This window comes from Neomonachus schauinslandi, chromosome 1 (genome assembly GCF_002201575.2).
Source record: "Neomonachus schauinslandi chromosome 1, ASM220157v2, whole genome shotgun sequence".
NCBI lineage: Eukaryota > Metazoa > Chordata > Mammalia > Carnivora > Phocidae > Neomonachus > Neomonachus schauinslandi.
Window position 1 is genome coordinate 148,097,559 of NC_058403.1, and position 25,518 is coordinate 148,123,076.

General features: G+C 54.8%; 1 protein-coding gene across 9 annotated transcripts in view; it reads left to right on the plus strand.

The window, feature by feature from the left end:
• The first annotated feature begins 21,439 nt into the window (after positions 1 to 21,439).
• SCN5A (sodium voltage-gated channel alpha subunit 5) overlaps positions 21,440 to 25,518 on the plus strand; it is a 78,336-nt gene continuing 74,257 nt past the window's right edge. For 8 of the 9 annotated variants that reach the window (XM_021705869.1, XM_021705870.1, XM_021705872.1 and 5 more), the window contains exons 1-2: positions 21,445 to 21,717; positions 24,067 to 24,185. In XM_021705869.1, the coding sequence (XP_021561544.1) occupies positions 21,445 to 21,717; positions 24,067 to 24,185 (392 nt within the window). Of the gene's footprint in view, positions 21,718 to 24,066; positions 24,186 to 25,518 lie in introns of all 9 variants that reach the window. The other variant, XM_021705867.1, reaches the window with a different exon arrangement.

Here is a 25,518-nt window from a genome sequence, read left to right on the forward strand (position 1 = left end):
ACAACCCATGAAGTTTGAACCTCTGATGACTCCTTACAATTATCTGGGGGTGGGAACTGAAATGGAGGACTGTCTTCAAAATACAGCAGAGTGAAATACCTCTTGAATTGTCATGAAAATGACATATTAATGACAATTTTAAAAGGCATAAACATTACAAAAACAAAAAACATGCAACAGCAGTTGTAACCAGAACTTTTTGGAAGTTGGAGCAGCAAGTGACCTAGAAGAGCCGGAAGGCTGAGTTTAAAGTGCTCGCAGAAGGAGAGGTGCCAAAGAAAAAAAAAGGACCCCCTCGTCCTCCTTGAAATTCTAGCATGTTTCTGGGACTCCAGCACAGGCATGGGCACTGGGTACCTTTGGAAGTGGGGAGGAGGGGTGCAGCTAAAAACAAGAGGTCTGGGCAACAGCCTGTATTAAGAGCATCTGGGCTTCCAGATCCCTCCCCACCAGACACAATCTGGCTCCAACTTCAGAGAATCAGTCTCATTCATTCACACACAGAGTGAAAGAAAAGTATGAAGCTGTGGGCTTGCAGTTGACTGTCATTGCAAGCCAACATCTGCAGATGGCCAACATCTGCAAATCTCCTGGCCTTACCTGCATGCTTGTGCAATGGCTTTGCCAGCTCCAAGTATGGTGGCTTCGTTCAAGGCAGGAAGAAGGGGAAGAGAGCTCATCTAGCTGCTCTTGTCCTCTTTTATCAGGAAAGCAAATGCTCTCCCAGAAACCACCCCGCCCCAGGGAAACTGTGCTCAGGACTCGTGGCCATCATGGAGTCACGTGGCTGGCACTAGGTACAGGGGACATGGGGAGGAAGGTACTTAGCTTGGACAGCCTTCCTAGGAGAAACAGGCAGGGAGAAAGGGTGGAAATGAATGTGGAGCAAGCAGAACTCCTTGACAGAGGGGCTTTACAGTAGGGGTGGTTGGGTGCCCAGGATCAAAGGTCTTTTCTCTCAGCCTGGTCATCTCAGTGTGGAATTCCCCAGTCCTTTACCAGAGTTCCAGCACCTAGCAGGGGTAGGGAACCAGGGGTCTCACTAGATCTCCTTACTTTTTTTTTTTTTTAAAGATTTTATTTATTTGACAGAGAGAAACATAGCGAGAGAGGGAACACAAGCAGGGGGAATAGGAGAGGGAGAAGCAGGCTTCCTGCAGAGCAGGGAGCCCAATGTGGGGCTCGATCCCAGGACCCTGGGATCATGACCTGAGCCGAAGGCAGACGCTTAACGACTGAGCCACCCAGGCGCCCCATAGATCTCCTTACTTTTAATAAAGCCCCTCACTCCTGCTAGATGCCCCCTCCTAGAGTCAGAGATAGTTAGCCACTGATGGCGGGGGAGGACCAGCCCCTGGCTGGGAGGGCAGGGAGACGCATCTCTGGGTCTTCCTGGCTTTTGTGGGAGCTTTCCACCAGGACTCCTGCTTTCAGCCCCAACCTGTACCTTTGCCTTCCAAGATGCCTAGTCCTGAGTGTTTGTGGGTTCTGAACCCCAGATCAGCTTGCTTCTTCACCTACCCCGACCCCAGGCATGAACAGAGTGAAGACAATAGAAACACAAGTGAGTTACTGCTCTTCCCTCCAATTACCATCCCCTATCCTACCTGTCATCCCTCTCTAGGGGAATGGATAAATAAAGTGTGGTGGGTGCATAACATAGAACGCTCCGCAGCTGTCAGAAGCGAAGAACTAACTGCCCACACCGCAATGTGGATAGAGCTCTAAAGCAGAATGTTAGGGGAGAAATATAAGAAAAAGAATAGAAGTTAGAACAATACCCATTTATATAAATGAAAAGTACATATACACAAATGGCCAATAAACCATGAAAAAGTGCCCAATTTCATTAGTCATCAGGGAAATGCCAATTAAAACCACAATGTGAAACCTCTGCACACCCACTCAAGTGGCTAAAATGAAAAAGATAAAAATACCAAATACTGGAGGATGCTGGAGGATAAACCAGAACTCTCATACAGTCACAGCTGATAGAGTATATATTGGTTGAACCACTTTGAAAAACTCCTTGGCCTTGTCTATTAAAAGCAAAAACACTCTCTCCCAGCAACTCCCTCTCAGAAATGCATACATACGTTCACAAAAATTCATACACTAGAATGCTCATAGCAGTGCTATATGTGGGAACCCCACATTAGAAACTACCAAACACCCATCTGCACTAGAATGGATAAATAAATTGTGGTGTATTAACACAATGGAATTCCAAAAAGCAATGAGAATGAACAGCAATATGGATGAATCTCGCAAACCTAAAGTTGTTCAAAAGAAGCCAGATACAGGAGTTTCTACTCGAAGATTCCATTTTTAAAAATACCAAATATAGGCAAAACTGGGGCACCTGGGTGGCTCAGTCATTAAGCGTCTGCCTTTGGCTCAGGTCATGATCCCAGGGTCCTGGGATTGAGTCCCACATAAGGTTCCCTGCTCGGCAGAGAGTCTGCTTCTCCCTCTCCCTCTGCCTCACCCCGGCTCCTGCTCTCTCTCTCTCTCTCTCTATCTCAAATAAACAAATAAAATCTTTAAAAGAAATAAAATAAAATAGGCAAAACTAGCATGGGGAATTCAATGTGAGCGAGTATAGTAGTTAACCCTGGGGGAGAAGCGGCAGTGACAGGTAGAGGGCATGGAGGGGGCTTCTGGGATGCTGGTGGTGCTTGGTGTCTTGATCCGTGTCCTGGTCATACAGAGGTTTTCAACTAGCGATAACCCTTGAGCTGAACACCTAGGGTCTGTGCTCTTTTCCATGTGTAAGTTATAATTCAGCAGAAGTAACAGAGAAAGAAAAGCCTGGGGCAATAAAAACAGAAAACACATAGGTGCAAACCGCAATATTACACATTTTACAAAGATGTGTACATATTCAAAGACCTGTTTTTTCTACTAGAGAGGGAGCCTGTGTGGGCCAGGGAATGACAGTGAAGTGATGATGGTAGCAAAGGGAAGAAATAAAAGGAAGTAATACAGGAGAGGAGTCTTGAATGGATGCCCAAATACAATGTGCTCAACCCAACTTTGAACTGGAAGTAGGGGGGAGGGCGGAACAAAGGAAGCACTAGTCTTAAACACTTTGATTGTTCTGGACTGCTGACTGCATGTTCTTGCTTCAATTAAATGGGGTCTGGGGCCCTTTCCAGCCCTTTCCTGCCCCCTGCCACCTCTTTCAGACCACCAGATATGTTAGCTCAATCTCCACGCGATCAGAGCTCCGATTCCTCCTTCTCACGGGCTTCCCTCCCCTCGTTTACATCTGGGGTGCATGTAGATTCATGCCTTAGCCTACCTCTCCCGCTGGCAACATCCAAGTGCCCAACGCTAAGGAAGACTATGACAACTCCACCTCTGCTGGATGCAGCTGAAGCGAGGGGGCTCTGTAACGATCCCTCCCCCCACGCCCCGGCCCCAGCAGCCTCCGTTCCAGCTTGGCCTCCTGCTTGGCCCGATGTCCATATGTGAGTTTGATCTTCCTTCTGGGGTCCAGAATCTGGTGGTGGAAAACCTCGGGAGGACCTCCATTCTACAGCCGTCTCCTCCCACCTAGGAGTTGGGAGCTCAGGGAAGGCGGTCCCGCACCCGGGGCTGCGAAGTTGACACTGCCTGCACTTCCCACTCTGGCCGCTAGTGGGAGATGCTGGCCAACCTGAGGCCCGTCATGGGGCTAGAAGCCGGCATGCTGTTTGTGATTCATCTGTCTGGCCAGGAGCCATCCCATCCAATCCAGGGCCAGAAACGGTCCTGTGTCCTAAACTTTCCTGTGGACGGACTTTCTCACCGATTCCCCCACCCTGGACTGGCTGTCCTGAAAGCATGGGTAGCTCCTCAGTATATGTGTAAGGCACCCAGTGACACCTGGAACCCTACACCCAGGTCCCGAAGGGACAATGACCTCATCATCACCTCTCCAAGGTCCCAGTGGAGGGGCAGGTCACTGTCTCTGAGCTCTCAAACCCAACACCTTGGTGCCTTCTGAGACACCAGCCCCCATTTTGCCCTCCAAGAGCAATTCTTGCATCTTGGAGTTTTGAAAGGTGTCAGGAAAGTAAAATGCTGTTGGTAAAGAAGACAGCTCTGGGCAGTGGCCACTGTGCAGGACAAGGCATACCATCCGTTCCAACTATGTTACTGGCCTGTGGGGGAAATCTGGTAGCCGGTTTTGTTTTTAAAAGTGTGTTCCTGGGCATGTTTCCTATGGGTCGGCCTGGGTATGTGAGCAATAGTTTCAGTGTTCCGGTCTCTGTGTCCGTGTGTGAGAGGCAGTGTCTATCTCCATATCATGGTTGAGTGTCTCTGTGTGTGTAAAGGTGTACATTGCATGTGTCCCAACAAGGTGTATGTATGTGAGCGTGTGCGTGAGTCCACTTCAGTGTGGGTGTCTCTGTATTTGTTGCTTGTGTCCTTGTTTCCGGTCTTTGTGAGTGCAGGTGTCTACTATTGTGCAGAATTGTGTGCTACCCGAGTTCCTCTAGCAGAATGTGATCCCATGGCAGTGTGTGCCTCTGTGTCAGTGGATGCGAGTCTCTGAGTCATGTGTCACTGAGTTTGTCAGAGTGTGTCTGCCTCAGTGTGTGTGTCAATGATGTGTCTGCCTATGTCCATGTGGGTGTCTGTGTCAGCGCAGGTGTGCGTATGTCGAGTGTGTCTGTGTCAGCCTCGGGGTATGTCAGCATGGGTGTCTGTGTGTGTCAGTGAGCCAGCATCACGGTATGTCCGTGTGCTCTCCGATGTAGGGTCCCCAGGTCAGTGAGGATGCCTGTGTGTATTCTCCGGCGTATGCCGGAGTGTGTGCCTGTCCGAGTCCGCGTGGGTGGCTATCTGCGGTGAAGCGTCCCTCGGTCGGTGAGAGTGTTACCCCCGCGTGTGCCCGCGTCTGCGTGTGTCTGTCCGTGCCCGCGTGGGCGGCTGTCTGTGGCGGGGCGCCCCCGGGTCAATGTGGGGGTGTGCGCCCCGGCGGGTGCCCAGGGCTTCACCCTCTGAGCGGGCGGAGCGCCACGTGCGGAGTCCGGAGCGCGTCGCTCTGGGGCGGAGCCAGCCCGGGGCCCCAAGCCCCAGGCCGAGCCCAGGCGGGGCCCGCCCCCGACCCCGCCCCCAGCCCGAGCCCGCGCCGCCCGCCGAGCCCCGGAGCCCGAGCGGAACGGCGGAGCCGAGACGGCGGCGGCGCCCGTGGGATGCGGGGATCGCGCCCCCGGGGCCGCTGAGCCTGCGCCCAGTGCCCTGAGCCCCGCGCCGAGCCGAGACCGCGCCAAGCCTCAGCCGCCCATCCCGGGGCCCGGGCCGGGGGACCAGCAGGTGAGCGAGCGCTCCCGCGCCCGGGAGCCCCGGCCCGGCCGGAGCCCCCTCCGCCTGCCGCCGCCCAACTTTCCTCCCCCCGAGGGTCGGAGCCTTCAGCCCCTGCGCACCCCCTCCCCTGCCCCGGGTGCGCCCGGCAGTTCCCTCCCCCATCGCTGCCCCCGAGGCTGGGAGGGGGAGAAGAAAGGGTGCAGAACCGCCGGGCTGGAGGGGATTCCCCGCGGGGGAGGGGGACGTCTGTAATCGCCGTGCGCCCCTTCCCCACCCCTTTCCTTCCGGGTTTCCCGGTGCGCTGTCGAGGGCCAGGGGAGGAGGAGCTGCGGCCCCGGCTTCCCGGCCGACCCTGGCGCAGGCTCGGGGAGGGTCTGGGATTGGGACCCGGATTCCCGAGGCCGGAGACCCCAAGGTCAGAGAGGCGACTAGGCGCGCAGTGAGTGTGGTTCCAGAGAGCCGGGGAGCCGACCGAGAAGGGCTGGGAATGGGGGAGGGGGCCAATCACCCCCTTTCTCTGGGCCCCACTGAGGGGTCCTCTAGGGGTGTCTTCTCTGGGACCGGATCGCTGCCCGTCCTGACCTGGGAAAGATCTCTGCGCCCTGAGGGGGCGGAGATCTAAATGTGTGTCCTATCTCTGCGCGCTTCGACCACGAAGAGATCTCTGCCCTCTGACGCCCTAACGGGGCCGCATCTGGTCTCTGTGCGCCTTGAAGGAGGAGAGATCTCCTTGTGCTCTCAACAAGGGAGATTTCTGTGCGCTGGAATTGGAGAGAGTTCTCTGCGCTCCGCGCTCTCGCTCTGACCCGGGCACATCCGCTCGCCTTGACGGGAGGGAGGTGGCTTTCATCCTGTGTTATCTGATCGTTTATTTGGTGGCACGGGGAGGAAGCGGTTGTGCCTAGCCTTGTGGAGGCCGGAGGTGTGGAGAGTGGTAGTGGTGAGGGGAATGCTGGGGACAAGGCCTGGCCAAAGGCCCGCCTTGCAAACACCTGTTGGAGGCAGTGCACTGATGAATCAGGAAGCCATGGCTGAGATTGGGGCAGGAGTCGATCTTCTCTCCTTAGAGCCTTGAGACCAGTCCCGGGAGAGCAGGGTGAGTCTCCTCTTAGGGTCCTGGGCTGGCATTTCATCCCCCCCTCAGTTGTCTCCCCATCTCCTGCTGAGACCCTAGTCACCTTCCTCGGTGAGCCTGGACAGCGCGGGGGAGACAGGGACACCATATGACCCCCCACCATGTGGCAGCGCCTCAGTCCAATCCCTGTGATTCCCAGCAAACCCCTTAGGATCTAGAGGGACCCCGAGTAGCAGAGGCCCAGGCCACTGGGAGCCCAGGCCCTTGCGGCTGTCCTCAACTCCATCTCCTCGCCCTCAACTCCTCCCAGTTGGAATTGGGCAGGTGCACGTGAGTGGGTGGTAATGGAGCTGGAAGGCGGAATGAGGGTGGCACAGGCTGATAGCTCAAACCGTGCTGCAGTCACAGGAGCATCGGGAGGGGAGGGTCAGGGGACAGCCAGACTGTGGAACACAGATTTGATGCTAGAATGTCCAGCCCTATGCCGAAATGAGACCCATTGAACTTTTAATCTACTCCTGTCATCACTGCCGCATTGGACAGGAGGACACCGAGGTTGAGAGTGGGTCAAGGACTTATCCAAGGTCATCTAGAGAGTCAGTAGATTTGGTGTACCACTCAGGATGAAGATTCCTTGAGAACTACTTCCTGGGGGCCAAAATGACCTAGGACTGACCAAAGAGGAACTGAGCAGAAAGGGAACAGGCTCTGGGATGCCGAGAACCAGCATTCAGCCCCATGTGGCCCAGGCAGCTGCTGTGCCTCTGCAGTGCTTGGCCCATCTCTGTGTGGTGATCAAAGCTCCTCTCGAAAAGTTCCAGGATTGACTCATTCAGCTTGAAGACTGAGCTTGCAGGAGTGGTGGGAAGCACCAGACACAGCTGGGAGTTGTGGAGCAGAGGAGGCCGGTGCCCAAGCAATCCCGGAAGGGAGTCCTGGGAACATCCTGGGACAGTGGTCAATGGCAGTTTCTGTTCTGTTCACAGGAGGCTAGTTCCCGCTGACCCTTGGGAAAGTTATTGGAAAGATATGCAGTGATAGAAGTGTGGCTCCTTAGCTCACTTGAAAGAGGAATGATTACCTTCAGCCAAAGGAATCAAGAGTATCTCTCTAACAAAAATAACCTTCCACATGGGTTTTGAAGGATGAATAGGAGTTTTCTAGATGGAGAAGTTACAGTCTAGCCATCAGGACCAGCATGTACGGCGCAGATTTGTGAAACAACACACTTGTTAGTTCAGCGACCCGTTGGGTCTCATGGTGTGAGGGAGGGAAAGAGCAGAAGCTAAAGCCAAGGTCACAGTCACGGGGGCCCTTGTGAGCTCTACTCAGGAATTGGGAATTTATCCTCAGTAATGGTACTAAAAATAGCTAACATTCACCGAGTGCTTTCTGTCAGCCAGGCATGGCACTAGTCACTTTATAAGGCTCATCTCATGAATCCTTGCATCAACCCGGGAGGGGGGACCATACTAATGACAGTATTGCAGGTGGCGAAACTGAAGGCCCAGAGAGGCGAAATAGCTCGCTCACTGTCACACATCGACTAAGTAGCAGGCCTTGGGTTTGAGCCCAGGTGTCAACATTTCTGCTGTAGGCTATATTCCCCTGCCAGTGAAGACCATGAGTGCTGTCAGAAGTCTTTCAGTTGAAGGAGAACAGTCAGGTCACCACAGGTGGTAGAACCTGTGGCATCCCAACTTCCTTCTCTGCTCAGGGACACACCACTTCTTACATCCCTAACTTTGATTGCTCATTAAGTGAGATTCCCCACTGCCCTACCACACTGTGAGAGTGAAGTTTAGGTTGGCAAGCTTGATAAAGAACAAGGGAGAAGTGACAGATGTTTCGGGGTTCTGATTGGAACCATTAGAACTTCCAGAGAGAGATGCCAACATCCAGCAGTCAGTTGGAGGGGAGGGTCCAGTGTTCAGGCAGGAAACCGGGGCTGGAGGTGGAAACTTGGAATCGTCTGCAGAGGCTGGCCATGGGAGCCATGGCAGTGAATTAGATTGTCCAGCAAGAGTGCAGACCAGTGGTCCTCAAGCCTGGCCACATTAGCATCACTTGGAGAGCTTTTAAAAATTGAAAAATAGGGGCGCCTGGGTGGCTCAGTTGTTGAGCGGCTGCCTTCGGCTCAGGTCATGGTCCCAGAGTCCTGGGATCGAGCCCCGCGTCGGGCTCCCTGCTCCGCGGGAGGCCTGCTTCTCCCTCTCCCACTCCCCCTGCTTGTGTTCCCTTTCTCGCTGTGTCTCTCTCTGTCAAATAAATAAATAAAATCTTTAAAAAAAAAAATTGAAAAATAAATTAAAAGAAACTGGGCCCAGGCTCCACCCCCCCGAGGTTCCAATTCACTGGACTCCAGGGTGAGCCCTGGGCATCAGAAATTTTGAAAGCACCCAGGTGATCCTAATGTGGAGTAAAGGATGCAAGAGAACAGGGTTGGTCCAGAGCCCTGAGGTCCACTCCAACAATCGAGGCTGAAGAATTCTGCAAAGGAGGCTGAGAAGGAGCAGTCAGAGAGGTGGGAGGCAAGCCAGGAGTGGGAGGTGTCACAGAAAGCAAGGAGAGAGCATGTCCTGGAGGAAGGGGAGTCTTCTGTTTCTTTTCTTTCTGCTGAGAGTGAAGAGGATGCGTTCTGAGAAGTTCATGTGTAGATCAAGAAGAATGCATAATTTTAAAACAAGTGTCCATTAGATTGAGCAACAGTGAGGGTGCTGGTGGCGCTGGGCAACAGAAACTTCCTTAACACCTACAGAATGTGGTGCCCAGCACAGACGGTTAGTTGTTGAATGAATGAATGAATGAATGAATGAATGAATGAATGAATTGGTGAGAATGGAGGCAGTTTGGAGTGGGTTCAGGAGTGAGCAGGAGGTGAGGACGTGGAGAGAACATGTGTAGACAGCTCTTTGCAAGAGTTTGATGGTTTAAGAGGGAGGAAGGAGATAGAGAGGAGCTGGCCAGGGTTGGAGTCAAGGGGGGGTTGTAGGGAGAGCCCAAAGTGGACTCCAGGCATGCGTGTCCATGCGGTGCACCCATGGGCAATACTTATGGGGAAAATACTTTTCCTCACAGTGAGGGGCCAGAGGTCTGAGTTGAAGTTGTGCCTCAGAGGGGGATTTTGATGGCAGGAACTGTGATTCCTCCTGGGGGCGAGGGACAGGAAGGGGAGGAAGGTCTTGCTGTGAGAAGAGAAAAGTGTTCCAGCAAGCAGTGTTTAGAGACACATTGAGGTCAACTAGAGCAGATACCCAGGAGTAGAAGGGCTAGGGTAGAACTCCTGTGGCAAAGTCTATGAAGGAGTCAGAGAGAGGGGAAGGGATGAAGCCAGAGGGCAGCCTGTGGACAGAGGCTGGATGCTGCAGAGAGCAGAGCAGGCATGGGGGGCTACAGAGTAAGCCAGGACTGGATGCCCACTGCCTTCTGCCACCCCAGACTGGCCTGAAGTGGCAGTCTGAGGCAGAGTTCAGCTTGGAGTGGTGGGGGAGAGCCTGGATAGGACATTCAGCATCTACTCTGTGCCATAGAAGATTCTAGAAGGTGTACAATTCAGATTCAATAACTGATCTCATGACATTTACATACTATTGGGGAAAGACAGACTGGATACCACTATACCACTAAACAAATAGATACAGAAGGTAATTTTAGATCATGACCAGGGCTATGAAGGAAGTAAAACAGGATGATGAAACAGGAGTGACCCAAGACTGGCTGGACAGGGAAGGCCTCTTGAAGGAGGGAACTGAACTGAGACCTGAATCACAAGAAAGAACCAGGGGTGCCTGGGTGGCTCAGTTGGTTAAGCAGCCGACTCGTCATGAGATCTCATGGGTCATGAGATCGAGCCCGGCGTCAAGCCCTGCGTTGAACCCCATGTAGGGCTCTGCACTCAGTGGGGAGTCTGCTTGAGATTCTCTCCGTCTGTCCTGCTGCCCATTCATAGGTGCGCGCCCTCTTTCTCTCTCTCCCAAATAAATAAATCTAAAACAACAACAACAACACAGGAAAGAACCAATCCAGAGGAAATCTGGAGAAAGTATGTCTTATAAAGAGGAAACTGCAAGTGCAAAGGTCCTGAGGCAGTGACAAGCTCCTGAGGCGTGGTTGGCTTCGGTGGCCAGAGCAGAGAGAATGAGGTGGAGATGGAGAGTTTCCGTGCCTCAGTTTCCAACCGCCACCCTTTCCATCATCTGCCCCCTTCACACTGCCCCTTCTGTTATGCACGGCTTATACCCCTGCCTGGGGTTGGCAGTGGTTCCTGGGCATGAGACTATTTTTAGACACAACTCTTCTCTCCGTGGGCCTAGAACATACCGTGTCTTTTTAAGATGATCAATATGGAATGGGTGCTATTTATAGAGACCCCACGTCAATTCTTGGGGCCAGGGACCCTCAAATGGGGGAGGGAGTCCAGGAGCAGGCTTTTCGGGGGCAAGCACCACAGCGGGCTCAGCACTGGAGCCATGTGACTCATGGACTCTTTGAAACTTGTGTCACCTCCCCTGCCAGTCCACCCTCACCCCATCTCCACAGAGTCGCGGCCATGGGCTGGGGAGCTGGGTACCCACGGCGTCCCCACCTCCAACTTCATTTCCTAGAGGAGGATCTGGTGTGCCCCAAGCCCAACAGAAAATTTAGTGGTTATTGAAGCTAGAGTCCAGTGGGCCAGTTCTATGAGTCTCTTTTGTCCATTCTTTACTCTGTTTACTACTCTGGATAGGCAGAAAAGGATACGAAGGACCCTTGGGGCCAGAGCGCAGGCTGCTCAGGACAGAGGAGATGGATGGTTGGAGTTGGGGGCTCAGCATGCACGCACACACACACACCCCCCCGCGCGTGCGTGCACAAAGACACACACACACACACACACACACACACACACACACACTGGTGGAGGTCAATGTGGCCCAGAGCTGCCAGGCGAGGGTGCCTGGAGGAGGTGGGATTAGAGAGCCCAGCCATGGCAGATGCACAGAATTTGGAGAAGCGAACGGGATCAGACTGTGTTCGCGGGCTGGTTGTGGGAAGAGAGCATTTATGCCCTGTGGCTGGAGTTCAGTTCTTTCTTTCTCCTCTTCAGTTTCTTCTTCTGACTAAATCTCCAGGGAGGCAGTGGGAAGTCGCGCCCCCACAAGGGTGTTAAGCAAGTGAAAGGACAGAGCCGCTCTCCTCCTGGCAGCTGTGTGGGCACGGGAAGGTCCCTTGCCCACTTGGAGGTCCCACCGTGGTCATCCCCAGGACGTGTGCTCCCCGCCTTATAGCCCTGGAGGCGGGGGGGGGGGGGGGGGGCAGTGCTGGTCAGCCTCTGGGCTCAAGGTCACTCAGGCACGGGGGCGGCGCTAAGCTCATGGCCCCGTTGCCCCGGCCCCACCCAGGCCTTGCCCAGGCAGCCCCCGTGCTTTCTGGGAAAGGATTTTGAACAGAAGAAAGGCTCTTCCTGGCATCAAGAGGGTGGTAAATGCCTTTCTGGCGGGTATTGATTCCTCGAAGTCCTGTGTGAAGGAAGGGCCTGGCTCAAGAGGCAGTGTTCAAAGGGATGGCAGGGCAGGGAGAGGTTTGGCTGGAGGCGCTGATTTCAGTCCTCCGGCTGCATTAGCCATCCCTCCATCTGGCCGGGCTGGGAGATCTAAGATGGGGGGGAACATCAGACCATGGGAGGGACCGGCCCGGCCCCATCAATACTTCCCACGTGGCCATCAAAGCCCCAGCCTCATCGACCGGGACCAGTAGCAGGGAAGGGGTCCAAAGAGCCCCTCCGAGCCAAAGTGTCTGTCTTCTGCTGCCCAGCGTGGCTGCCTGCCTCGGGGCCCAGCCCTGAGGAAGAACCCCAGCCCCTGAGTCTACCCCCCCACCCCCAACCAGAGGACACCCAGCTGATGTGGGGGTGCGGGGAGGCAGAGGGCCAGAGGCCTGCCCACCACAGCCAGAGTCAAGCGAAAGAAGGCACAGGACCTGGGTCAGCCATTTGCAGCGTCAACCCCGCCGCCGTCGCTGCCGCCACCACCGCGGTGGGTCGGATGCAGCACAGACTGCCAGTTAAATAAAGCGACAGCTAGTTGCTAACAAAAGTGGAAACCCAGGGAAAGCCCCCACTCGCTTGCTGAGCTGGGTGCCTGTTAGATGTATAATTGCTGAGTTTCTGTTTCAGGAAATGTCTGAGGGAAGGAGAGAAAAATACTCCCTAAGGATCCCCTGGGGGCGGCTGTCCCCAGAGATAGCTGGACTTTGGGTCCTTTCCAGTCCTCGCCTTTTATGATTGAGTTAAGGACGTGTCCCCAGCTGGGTCACATGTGGTCACAGTGCATTGCAAAGGGAACTCAGGTGGCAGTCACCGGCAAATGCAAAGTAAAAGTCTCAGAAGCATTATGTCGAGCAGGAAACAGTCGCAAACAGTCCATACAGTATGCTTCTATATATGCGAAGTTCTAGAACAAGCCAAACTAATCTATGGTGATAGAAATCAGAAAAGTTGACCAGAAGGGGACACTAGGGAACTTTCTGGAGTGGTAGGAATGTTCACTATCTTAATTGAGGTGGTAGTTACACAGGTATCTACATTTGTTAAACCTCATTCACCTATAGACCTAAAATCTGTGCATGCTGGGGGAAGGGATAGCAGATGTCCCCATACTGTCTCATAGACACTGTTGTGGCATAGATTTTGTGTATGGGTGGATTGGCTTATCTCTCTCTGGGGGCTAAGGGACCCTAAGCCCCCCAGGTTTCTCTAGGGCACCTCTGTCTCCCTCTGTGCACACAGTAGGTGCTCCATAAATGCTTTGGTTGCCATGGCATCAGTGCACAATTCCCCTGCGAAACCTTTTTTTTTTTTTTAGCCCAGGTGTTGAGAAGAATGAGTTGGAAGAAACGGGGCTAGAGACTTAGGATGCTGATTGCTGGCTCGTGGGCACCTGTGTGCCATCTGGGTGCTTCCTGGGCCACAGGTGGGCACCTTTCTGGCCCGACTGTGTGTAGTGTGTGGGTATAGATGGCCCACGGTCTGAGGCAGCAGTGCCCTGGCTGACTGAGCCAGCTCTCTGACTTCTGAGTTCTGTGGTCGCATAGTGGATTCTCCAGGCCCCCATCCTGGAGACCTGGGACCCCTAGGCAGCCCTGGGCCTTAATTTCAGTGCCCTGGCATAACATTACAGACCCTCTGTACATGGGGCAATAAACAGGTTTACAAGGCAGACTCAGGCCTGGAGGGAAGCGAATGTCAGGCACCCTGTGGAGGGGGCCCTGAATGACGTGAGGGGATTGCAATTTCCCTGACCTGGCACCAGCAACACCAGGGAACTTGAGATGAATGAGCCGCTTCCAAGCCCCCATAGGGCCCTGTCCTTACTGTGAGGAAGAAGGAGTTTGAAAAAACAGGGGTTTTGGCTGAATCCAGGGCTCAAGCCAAAGGTGCCCCCACCCCATTCCAGCTCTCCCCTCAGCTCCCAGCCCAGAGGGAGGGGCCTGGTCTCAGGGACCCCATTTTATCCTGCCTGGGGAATCACTTAGGCAGAGCAAGCGGGTGGGGTTTTCTTGTCAGCTGAATTAGCCTCAGCTTCAGCCCGAGTGTTGGAATAAATGAGATGCAAATGCATGTAAATGAGGGCATCCCCGGCTTCTGGGGTGGGCGTGTTCGACTCCAGAAGGGATGGTGGGGGGGAAATTCTGCAGGACTTCCCCAGATTGCTGGGGGCTGGGATCGGGACTGGAGAAGGAAAGCCCCCTCGGGATCGTCCTCCCCAAAGATCAGGCTCCGGACTAGACAGAGTTAATGCCTGTGCAGCCTCAGAGGAGTGGAGCCTGCAGGGAGCCGGTTAGCTGAGGCCCTGCACAAGGACGTGCCAATGTGCCTTTGATCTGAGAGCAAGGACCTGAATGCACAGGCCAGGAGCACCAGCTGGAACCCCCACTGAGCCTTTGTCCAAGCCGTTACCCCGGGAGAGCCAGGACTGTGCCCATAATTGCCTGGGCTGGAGGGATGCTGTCCACCCCTCCCACTTCCCCCTCTCCCCCACCCTCATCCCAACCTGTGGCTCGAGCCTGCACAAGCACCCACAGCCACTGCCCCAAACCAGGGTGGCCACTTTCTGGGCTGCTGAAGACAACTCTTCTTCAACTCATCCCCGCCCCCTCCTCCCCCTCCGTTTCTCTCCCCTCCCCCACCCCCAGGCTAGCCTGAGGCCCAACCCAAAGCAGGTGGAACTCTGTAAGGGTTTAGGGCCCAGCAGCAGGGAGGGAATGCCATCCAATAGAGATAAAACGCAAACTACAAATGCGAGTCACATATGCCACTTAAAATTTTCTAGTAGCTACATTTTAAAAAGTCAAAAGAAACAAGTGAGATTAATTTTAGCATTTCATTTAACCTGATATATCCAAAACATTATCAGCGTAAATTATAATCAGTGTTTAAAAGTTAATAATGAAATAGTTGACATTCTTTACCATACGAAGCCTCCAAAATCCGTGTGGACTATACACCTCCGGATGGGCACTAGCCACGTTCTAAGTGGTCAGTAGCCACGTGGGCTGGGTGGCTACCCTGTTGGACAGGGCAGTTCAACAGAGCCAGAGCTTGAGAGAAAAACTGCTGGGGAATCATTTCTGACAGGGAAACTGCTGACTCTCTGGGCATTGGCAGAAATCGGCCAGGTCTCCCTGGGAGCAGCGGCCCACGCGCGGGCACAGGCAGGTCGGCTGGCCAGGCTGCCGAGACGGAGGACCAGCCTCGGGGGAGGCCAACAGGGTAGGACTCCCAGCTTTGTAGTGGGGATCACGGACATGCCCCGCCCGTGTCACAGGTCGACCTTGCCCCTTCCTCCCTGCCCTCTGTGCCAGCAGAGGTAGGAGGTAATGTAGTGCCTTGGTGAGACCTCGCTTCAGACAGACTGGGGCTTGCTTACTTATCCTCGAAGCACCCGATTTCCCTTTGTGAAACAGAGAATAACCTCCCCTCTCCCTAGAATTGTTGCAAGTATGAAATACAGTGATCACAGCATCGCTTAGAGCTGTCCCAGACACATTATGAGCATGTGATCCTGCTGGATTGGCCCACGCAGCTATGGCCGAGAAAACCGAGGCCCAGAAAAAGGGGGCTTTGTGATGTTGTTCTCCAGGCTCACAGCATGAGTTGGTGGCTGGGCAATAGGAAGGTTAATCTGGCACTCATTCATTCATTCACCAGGCCCTTAGAGGCACCTCTGCTGGGCCAGACTGTGCTGTGGGAGCTCAGGGCACAGCGGAAGGGAGAGGCAGATGTGGACTCACTTCCATCCTGTGATGAAGTGGGTATGGGAATGCAAGTGCGCTGGGAACGCGGAGAAGGGAAAGAAGGCCAGCCAGGCAGGGAGGACTGGGGTGGGCAGTGAGACAGGTTTTTTAGAGGAGGATCCTCTGAGTTGGATCTCGTAGGAAAAAAGTAGTGACCACAACAACCACAATGATGAGAGCAACTGGCATTCATTAAATACTTCCCGTGTGCCGAGCGTGTGCAAGTATTAATAATCTATGCCTCAGAACAGCTCTGTGCAATAGGTACGATTATTAACCCCATTTTACAGATGGGAAAACTGAGCGGAAACACATCAGTTAACTTGCCCAAGTACACATGGCAATAAGTGGCCAGGACCCAGTCCCACCCAGGCAATCTAACCATGTCCCTATCCCACATAGAAACAGAAGATCTTGCGGAGAGGGAAGTAGGGAGGCCAAAGGCGGAAGCAGAACTGGGCACAGGGCTGGGTTCTCTGGCCCAGGGCATTTCCTCATGGCCCATCTCGGCAAGGCTGAGTGGAAATGTCCTTACAAGCCACCAAGGAGTCTCTTTGCTGATGGCTCGTCCTCATCTCCCCATCATCACCTGTTGGTTTAGGATCCATTACCTTGGGAGGAAAAGTGTTCTATGAAGTCATTTGTAGGACCATGTACCCAGCGGGTGCTGATTACATGTTCACTGAATCATTCGATTAATAAAATGAGTCTATGAATTGAGGTGTTAATTAGTTTTAACTCATTCTCCTCAAGGAAGAAATGAATTCACTCCTGCTGCCCTCACCTCCAGCTGTGGGGAGTGAGCCCTGGCTTCATGGGCACCCACACGCTCTCCCTGAGCCTCTTGCCGAAGGATTGAGGAGCAGTGGAAGGCAGGGCCATGGGGCAAGGGCACAGGGGAGCTGAGTCTCCAGGGCGGGAGAGAGGAGCACTGAGCAGAGGAAGCGGTACAGATTTTCTAGGAAGCCTGCGAACCACTTCCACAGAGTGCCTTGCATAAATTTACATGGCAAAGAATATTCTTTGCATGCTGTGTTCCAGAGGCTGGGATTCCAAGGCGACCAAAATGCTAGAGGTGACTCAGGACGCTGGAGCACGCCTGCCTTGGGATCCGGGAGGGGAATGGGCAGGAAAGCTCTGCAAGGAGGGGTTAGGCTGGAGTCCCGCCCCTCTTCACCCCTCAGGTGACTGACTTTCCGGTTTGTCTGGGACCAAAGGGTATGGCCTCTCAGGATGCAGGAATCTTAGTGCTGAAACCAGAGAAGTCTGGAGCGTCACTCCCCAACCCTGGACGGTACCCACAGCTGCACTCTGGTCGTGTTGCACATCATGGCATTGTAACCATCCATGGATTGAGCACCAGCTGTGTGCCCCATACGTTCAGGAAAATCTGAAGGCCAACTGAAGAGACAAAAAGGAGACAAGTCCCAAGGGCTCCGGTTTCTGGTGTGGACAGTCACTATTCTCCCTCACGGCATCTCCACCCTGTTGTGAATACCCGTATGTACAGGCCAGAGACTCAGAGGAGAAGGGACCCGGCCCTCCCCTAAGAAGAGGTTTTCGGGCTGTTTGGTGAAATCGGACTCACCCCAGGGACTATCAGGCAGCAGCCGTGGCCAGGAAGCAGGCAAGGGCTGGATGTCCAGAGTGGGGAGGTCAGTGTGGGTGGGCAATCGTAGAAGGTGTCCTGGAGAAGGTGGGGTGGTGAGGAGAGCCTGAGGTGGCCCTGCCATCGCACAAGGCAGGGGATGTGCTTCGGAAATAGCTGGGCCAGGGAGTGGTAGAGCTGCAGGATGGAGGGAAAGAAGGAGGAGGCCAGTGGCCATGAGGTCAGCATGGCCCCAGCTGGGCGACGAGGCCTGCCCCTGGGCAGTGGCACTGGGAGTGGAGGCTGGGATGTTGGATGGGGGTGGGGGCGTATAGCCAGTGTCAGAGGAAGGGATCAGGAGGAAACAGTTTGAAAAGGAGGCTTCACAGTTTGCTTCGCTGGACTCTCGGGAGCCAGCAGAACTTTGGGAGAGATGCCCCCAGTAACCAGAAACTGATAGACTTAGGACAGGATGGGTTTGGGGGCCCCTTGAGCTTGAGTGAAGCTGACAGAACAGGGGCAACTGGGCTGGGCAGGGTGGTCAGCTGGAAGAAGCCGTTCCAGCCCAGGGAGCAGCTACAGGGCTGATGCAGACAGAGAAGCTGGCCTGGACGAGGGAGAGAGTCATGGGGGTGCTGCTTCTAGAGGAATGGTCTTGGAATCAAATCAGGCCCGGGCTCCCCCATATGTTGGATCTGTACAAGACTGAGATCTCCTGTTCTTCCCCAGCTAGAGGTGGGGCCTTCCCCGGAGAGCTGGAGGCCTGATTTCCTAGGCCTGCGGGGGATGGCTGGGCCTGAGCCTGGAGCGTCCTCGGGCCACTCCCAACCCTTCCTTACCCTGGCATCACCGGAAGCCTTGCAGCCAGCACTCAGCCAGTCTCGGCCACAGGTAGGGCGTGGGCCCTGAGCTGCTAAAGGAAGAGCAAGGCCAAAGCCAGGTGCAGGCAGGGGGAGAACAAGGGAGAAAACGGATCCATCCTGCCCGCCCACCCTGCACCGCCTGCGGGCCCAGAGACAAAGGACACTCTTGACTGGTTTACTTTGGAACCTGAGGCTGCCTGGCTGCTGGGCAGCGGGGAACTTCATCTGGTTTCAGAAACCACAGAGTTCCAAGGATTCGGGTGCTCTGCTGGAGGCCACTGGGGATAAGACCCTTCCTCAGACCTAGGCCCCCAGCGTCACTGCTTCTTTATTAATGTGTGAAATAACAAGATCTGACAGCGGGTCTAATAAGCATTGTAATTGTGAAGTATCAGTGAGCATTCATGATACGAGATACTTGGGGCGCCGGTCACGGAACAGGGAAATATCAGCAGGTTCTATTGGTCACAGGCACTGGTAATGCTATCATTTTGCTGTCTGCATTCATAACTGAGGGAAGAGCTCAATTGCAGTTAGAAGTTAGTAAGAATGAGGAGCAGTTCCTCCTGCCCCGAATTCTTTCCCGTCCGTCCAAGAGGCCGTTAGGAACCCCTGAACTCCACAGACGAGCAAAGCTATCTCTGCCTTTGGCAGTCGGGAGAGTGGCTGCCCCTGACCAGGGAGGGTAGTTGGCAACTGGAGGGAAATCCAAGCATGAGGGGCGGGGGACAATTTCTTTCTTTTTTTTTTTTTTTTTTAAGATTTTATTTATTATTTGACAGAGAGAGAATGAGAGAGAGAGAGCACATGAGAGGGGGGAGGGTCAGAGGGAGAAGCAGACTCCCCGCCGAGCAGGGAGCCCGATGCGGGACTCGATCCCGGGACTCCGGGATCATGACCTGAGCCGAAGGCAGTCGCTCAACCGACTGAGCCACCCAGGCGCCCGACAATTTTTTTCTTGACCTGGGTGCTGTTACCAGCTGTGTTTAGTTTGCGGAAATTCATCCACCTGTACACTTAGAATATGTGCGCCAATCTGCATGAATCATTGATTTCAATACACATTTTTAAACAAGTGTATTAGAACAGACGTATATGTAGGTGTGAGCGTGTATGTGCATGCACATTCTCTCACACATACACACACATGCACACACACGCACACACACACACCCCAGTATATACCGGTGAGCCTCTGCATGTCCATGGGCATACACGTGTCTCCCTTGCAGGACACAGATGGATACAGTGAGACAGAGAACACTATTTTTAGGAAATAATTCCAAACCAAAGAGGAGGCTTCCTGATTTACTTGACTAGTGATTGCTGATGGTGGAGAGGGTTGTCCTACAAAGGGTTGTTGTCACCCTGGCTGGCTTTTTTTCTTTTCTCTTTTTTCAGTAAAGACTAATGACTTTACTGTTTTTGTAAAAATAATACAAGATCATCCTAAGTAATTCAAGCAACTAAAGAAAAGTACAAAAAAGAACGTGTAACATGACCCACATTTTTGCCAGCGAAGGAAAAAAATCACCGTTCACCTTTGGTGACAAGTGTCACAGACACCTTTCATGTTCCCTCAAAGATGGAAGCTAGACAGGGACATGCTTTTAGAAGATGAGAGCCTACTCCCTCACCTGCTGTTTTTAACAAAGATGTTCCTTTACCTTGACTTGAACGAAACAGAGCAACAAGACCCCGAAGGACGGAGTGGTTCTTAAAGTGCTAGGTCCTAGGACCTCTCCTCTGACTTCCCTTCATACCTGCCTTGCTGCACTTCCCTGGGGACCAGAGGTGCCCTTTTGAGGCCTGGCTGTGTTGTGCTTGCTCACTGTTTACCTGTCACCTGGCCAGGTGCCCACCTCCCAGCAATCCTGGGCCCGGGCCTGGGACCTTCGAGGGCTGTGTGCAAGGGTCAGTGCGGTGGATCGCTGGGGTCGTTGGTGACATGTTTCAGAGGAGTGAGATCAAGGCAAAGTCTGCCTTGGGTTGACGGAAAGGGATTCTGTCCTGGCGGAGATCTCCAACAGGTGTCCACCCTGCCCTCTTGAGCTGATGCCCAGCCATTCCTGGGTTTGATGCGGTAATTAGCCACACTGCCTCCCCCTTCCCGGGGGTGTTGCAGTCAGGAGCTGTGCCTACCACATCCTGTTTTGTTGGGACAGTCAGGAGCACATTCTTTGGTCTCCATGTCATAGGCAGAGCGTGTTCACACCAGGTCCTGGATCATTTGAGGCCACTGGGGCCCACATTCTCCCAGTTGGGCGTCACGTACGTGTGCTGGTAGGACACCCTCGTGGATGGTGGTCACTGTTTTCTGGTTCTGCTCTCACTTGGGATCAGCCCTCATTTGTTCGGATTTGGGAAGAGGGGAGTGTGTGGAGAGGTGAAGAGCCCGAGATGCTCCATCTGAGTTTCCCATCTTTGGAAGAATGTTCACCCTGGGGGTTTGTGGGGGACCCTCTCAGCAGGGCATTACTGCACTTGTGTGTATACCCGGGTGCCAGCATCTGGATGACAACTCCAAAGTTGTGACCCTGCTGTTTCCAAAACCCCATGGCATTTGCCTGGGTATCATTCGGCAGACACAGATGCCCCTTTAGTTACCAGACGTTGGCACCTCCATGCCCCAGGGTAAGTCTGGGCACCCTCCCTCTGTAGGCACATGGTTCTGTGGGGAGACAGAGTAACTCTGTCTTTGGCCCCACCGCCCAGGCTGCATCTGCCCAGAAGAAAAGGAACCCCGTGTTTGGGCATTGGCCCAGAAGGCCTCTGGTCACCTTCCACAAGGCTCCAGGGTTTCGTATAGAAGGGACAAGCTTGAGAGGGGGATGGCACTGGGTACCTTCTAATGCCCTTCCCTCACCTACATATTCTTCATCATTCCTTCCATCAGTCATTTGTTGAGGACCAGCCTTGCCAGGGCCCTGGGATGGAAAGATGACGGGTCTCAGCCCTGCCCCAGGGAGTGTCCCTCCTAGTCCAGAGAGTGTCAGCACCTTTGTGGGAAGTGTGTCGGCTTGGTTCAGGAACCCACAGGTGCAAGTGTTCCCTTTTGTGTTGAGTGTGTGTGTGTGACACAGCCACTCTTGCCTACTTGTCATCAAATGTGCTCACTGGGATGGGAAAGGGACCCTCCTGCGGGTCCCCACGCAGAGCCCACAGCCCGGAGGACCCTGGGTTTGCCCAGGCCAGCGCCGGCCAGGTGTGCCTTTGGAGAGGTTGGGAACTGTGGCCGGGACCGTCTCTGCAAACCTCGTCCTTCCCTCCCCCCACATAGCCCATGTTCTCTGGCTTCCCCACAGGCCACGCGAGGACTGCCTGTGCCCCAGAAGCAGGATGAGAATATGGCAGACTTCCTGTTACCTCGGGGCACCAGCAGCTTCCGCAGGTTCACCCGGGAGTCCCTGGCGGCCATCGAGAAGCGCATGGCGGAGAAGCAAGCCCGAGGTTCGGCCGCCTCGCAGGAGAGCCGGGAAGGGCTGCCTGAGGAGGAGGCTCCCCGGCCCCAGCTGGACCTGCAGGCCTCCAAAAAGCTGCCAGATCTCTATGGCAACCCGCCCCGAGAGCTCATCGGGGAGCCCCTGGAGGACCTGGACCCCTTCTATAGCACCCAAAAGGTGACTGCCGCCCACCTCCCTGCCCACACCTTCCTGCAGCTCCTCTCTCAGCACAGCACATAGGGAGAGGGCCTCGCCTCCATATGGGGCTGCGTTCGGGGCGGGCTCCCTGGGCTTTGGGGGAGTGAGTCATTGGGGATCTATATTCTGATCATTTTCATTTTATTCCAGAATAAAAGCCAGAATCACGCAGCCTGATCTGGTTTGGTGTTAGAAGAGAAGGAGCGAGCAGCCACAGTTGAAACGTTGCCTCCTTGTGGAGTGCCTACTGTGAGGGTCATCTGTGGTTAGACTTTCTGCAAGGTGTATGATCTGGAGTTGGGCCCTAAGTCCTGTCCTGAGTTTGGGCTCCAGAGCACAGCATGTGGTCCCCGCTCCTACTAGGGACAGTGCGTTGCCCGCACACTCCGGCCCGGAGGATTCACTGGGCCTTGGCTGTGCCTGGGTAGCCCAGGCGGGGGACCGCAGCAGCAGCTCCTGGGCCTTGCAGGCTGGCAATGGGACTGTGAAGGCCAGTGGGAAATCTGAGAGCGGGGGGGGGGGGGGGGGGGGGGGTTTGTTCTGCCATTGTTCTCCTGAGTATAGGGAGACGAAATAGCTTTTGTGCACTAGGCAGGGTGACTCAGGCTCTCTCCCAGCAGGGATTTCCACCCAGGAGGTGGGTTCCCCCATCTGGGTGCCCTGCCCCGGCCCCACAGAGGCCTGGTCCCTGGCCGGTTGCCCACACTTCCAGGCCTCGCTGCTGGAGGAAGGCGGGTTTGCATTTGGCGGAGGCCTTTCCCCAGAAGGCCAGGTACTGAGGAAGAAGGTGCCTGCTCACATCACTGCAGTCAGCGCCGGGGCTGGGGAAGCACTGGAGGGCAGACAGGGCCGGTGCTCACAGGGCAAGTGTGAGCATGCGGCCGGCAGTGTGAATCCTGTGTGTCTGTATCACTAGGCACCTGAGTGTGTGTGTGACCGTGCTTGTGGTGTGGTACACAGTGTCTCCATGTGTGATGGGAGTGGGTGTGGGTGTGAGTGGGTAAAGGGAAAGCCCACCCAATCTACATGCACAGGTGGGAGAAGAGACCTTGAACCTGCTTGTGCTTCCCCCTGGTTCAAATGACGAAGGTGGGGGTGAGGTCAGAGTCAGGCTGGAAGCTGGGATTAGTCAGGGCAGGTGGGTCTAGGTCATGGTTGGTCACAGCTGGAAGTAAGAGTCAGGGTCAGGGTTAAGGCCAAAGCTGGTGGCCAGGCGCAAATCAGAGTGGCAGCTACGTTAGAGTCGGCTGGGACAGGCAGAAGGCATGGCAGGAGGACCCAGTTGAGGATAGAGTCAAGGCTGGGCTGGGTCAGGGACACTGGAAGCAGTCGGGGACACTGGTTTCTATCCCTGTGATCAGGAATACTTGAACCATGGCCCAGGTATGACTCTGGCCTCTAACCTCTGTCTCTCTTTGCTGACCCCTGGCCACACTGCCCCAAGTCCAGGGGGTGACCCAGGCACCACAGCAGAACTTTTGGTCCTGTTATACCCAGTCAGCTTATCTCCCCAGCTCAGATTAAATAGAACTTTGTCTCACCAGCTCAACCTTTGGAGAAGCACAGCCCCAGAGCAGTGCCACCTCAGCTGTGCCAGCCTTAGCCTGGGCAGCTGGGGATGGACTGCTGTCCTCCAGGGCTGCATCTGCACGGGGCTCAGCCTCCAGCACCCCCTATCGACTCCCATGCCCCGTTGTGCTGTGTGGACAGCGTCTTCTGGAAGCTTGGGGAGAGGGTCCACCATGGGCTGCTCAAGATCCTCCTGGGGGAGACACCAAGTCATCGCCTCTGGGGTGGGGTAGGGCTGACACCTGCCCTGGACCCCGAGACAGGGCCTCAGGGAAAGCTTCTCTCTCCGTGGGCTGGGGTCTGCCTTTTCCCATCCCTACTTCTCAGCTGTTAGTCTTCTCCATTGACCCAGCTCCCTCATTAGCCCATCACTCCCAGCAGGCAGCGAGGGATCAGAAGGGAGAAGGGGAAGGAGAGGGCATCAGCCAGGTCCTGGCCTCTGCTGTGAAAACAGCTTGCCTCGGATCAAGAGAGGCCCCTTCTTGTTAGGACTGTCATTTTGAAACCGAACTGAGTCCCACCCAAGCTGACATTCCCCTAAACTTGACCTTGTCCCAGCACAGCCACGGGCAACGCCGTGAGGGGGCCGCTGACCTGCCCTCTTCTTCCCCTCCCCCTCTCTCGGTCCCTCTCTTCCCCCCCCCCCCCACCCCTTAGCCAGGGCTCTAGGGCTCTGAGCCAACAACTGCCCCCCCAGATCCTCTCTCCACAGGGGCCTAGGGGTCACCGCCCCAACCTAAAGCAGCTCTCTGTTCACAGACCTTCATTGTGCTGAATAAAGGCAAGACCATCTTCCGGTTCAGTGCCACCAATGCCTTGTATGTCCTCAGTCCCTTCCACCCTGTCCGGAGAGCAGCTGTGAAGATTTTGGTTCATTCATATCCTTTGCAGTGAGTCCCTGCTGTGTGTCTCCTCTAGGTCCCACGTGGGGGTGGGCAGGGTGTTTGGGGCGGAGAGTGGTGCCGGTCCCTGAGGACCCCAGCAGCGTGGTCATCACCTAGTGGCTGGTTGGAAATGTAGGGCTCTTGGACCCCACCCCAGACCTGTAAACCAAGCATCTGCATTTCAACAATATCCCAGGGGATTCTTGGGCGCATGAAAGTGTGGGAAACCCTGCTTCTTTAGTAGAGAAACGTCCTAGAAGCCAAGCTACTGAGGATCCCGGAAGACAAAGAGGTCTGCCAATGTCCCCTGGCTCTGCTTTGGCTCCAAAGTCCCCTCCCACTGCCTCCCCGTCCCCGTGCAGGGACCTCAAGCTGGGCACCGGGGCTCAGCCAAGGAGAAACCACTTCCCAGTAAAGAGACCTCTGGTTTATTCACACGTGGGCATCCTTCGAGGGAGGCAACACTTGCTTTTTGATTACGTGTTGACAAAATGTTTGCAGTTTCAGAGTTATCTCAAAGAACTCTGGTTAGCGTTAAATTATATAAACGGCAGCCTAAAAAAGCCGTCGGCTGCGGAGGAACGCCCTGGGAGTGCTGCACTGTAACAGGGGACAAGACTGGCCTTTGGGCCCTAAGGGGACCTCATTCAGGCCGTGGGACGGGGGACGGGGGACAGGGCTCCAGCACCCAATCTCGGCTGTTCTGCGGACTTCAGCCAAGGGGCCCCACAGATGGGGAGGCAGGGAGGCGAGTGTCCCGATGCAGTCGGGGGCATCTGTGTCTTACGGTGCCGGCCTGGGCAGCCTTCCTTCGGCTGGCAGCTGGCTGGGCTGTTAATCGAATCAGTGCCGCTGGGCTCTGCGGAGTGATTAGCCGTGGGCGTGGCAGGCTGGCCCCATAGAGCTCCCCACGGTCCCCCCTCCGTTCCCCACTCTGGATGGGCCTTTTCGGAGGCCAAGGCAAAGACCCATTAACCTCTGAGCAGGGCGGGAGGCTTCGGGGAAAACAGCTGCCCGGTGAGGAACTAAGTCACCGAGACAGATGCTGACAGCTCAGGGGCTTTCCCCGTCCGGGCGGGGATGAGGGATGCCCCTTCCTGGCTCCATTTCACCTGTGCCCCAGTGCCCGATCCTCACCCCAGGGGTTAATCGGAGGAGCTCAGTGCCAAATCTGTTCTCTGCATGCAGACACTCTCTCCCCTCCTCCAGCTCACTCCTGCCTTTCTCCTAGGGTTCGCTAGATGTGTGCGTCCAGGGAAGGTGCCACGTGCAGCCACGACTGTGGCAGCCGTGGGGTGGTCTCTGGGGTGGGCAGACACCGAGGGGA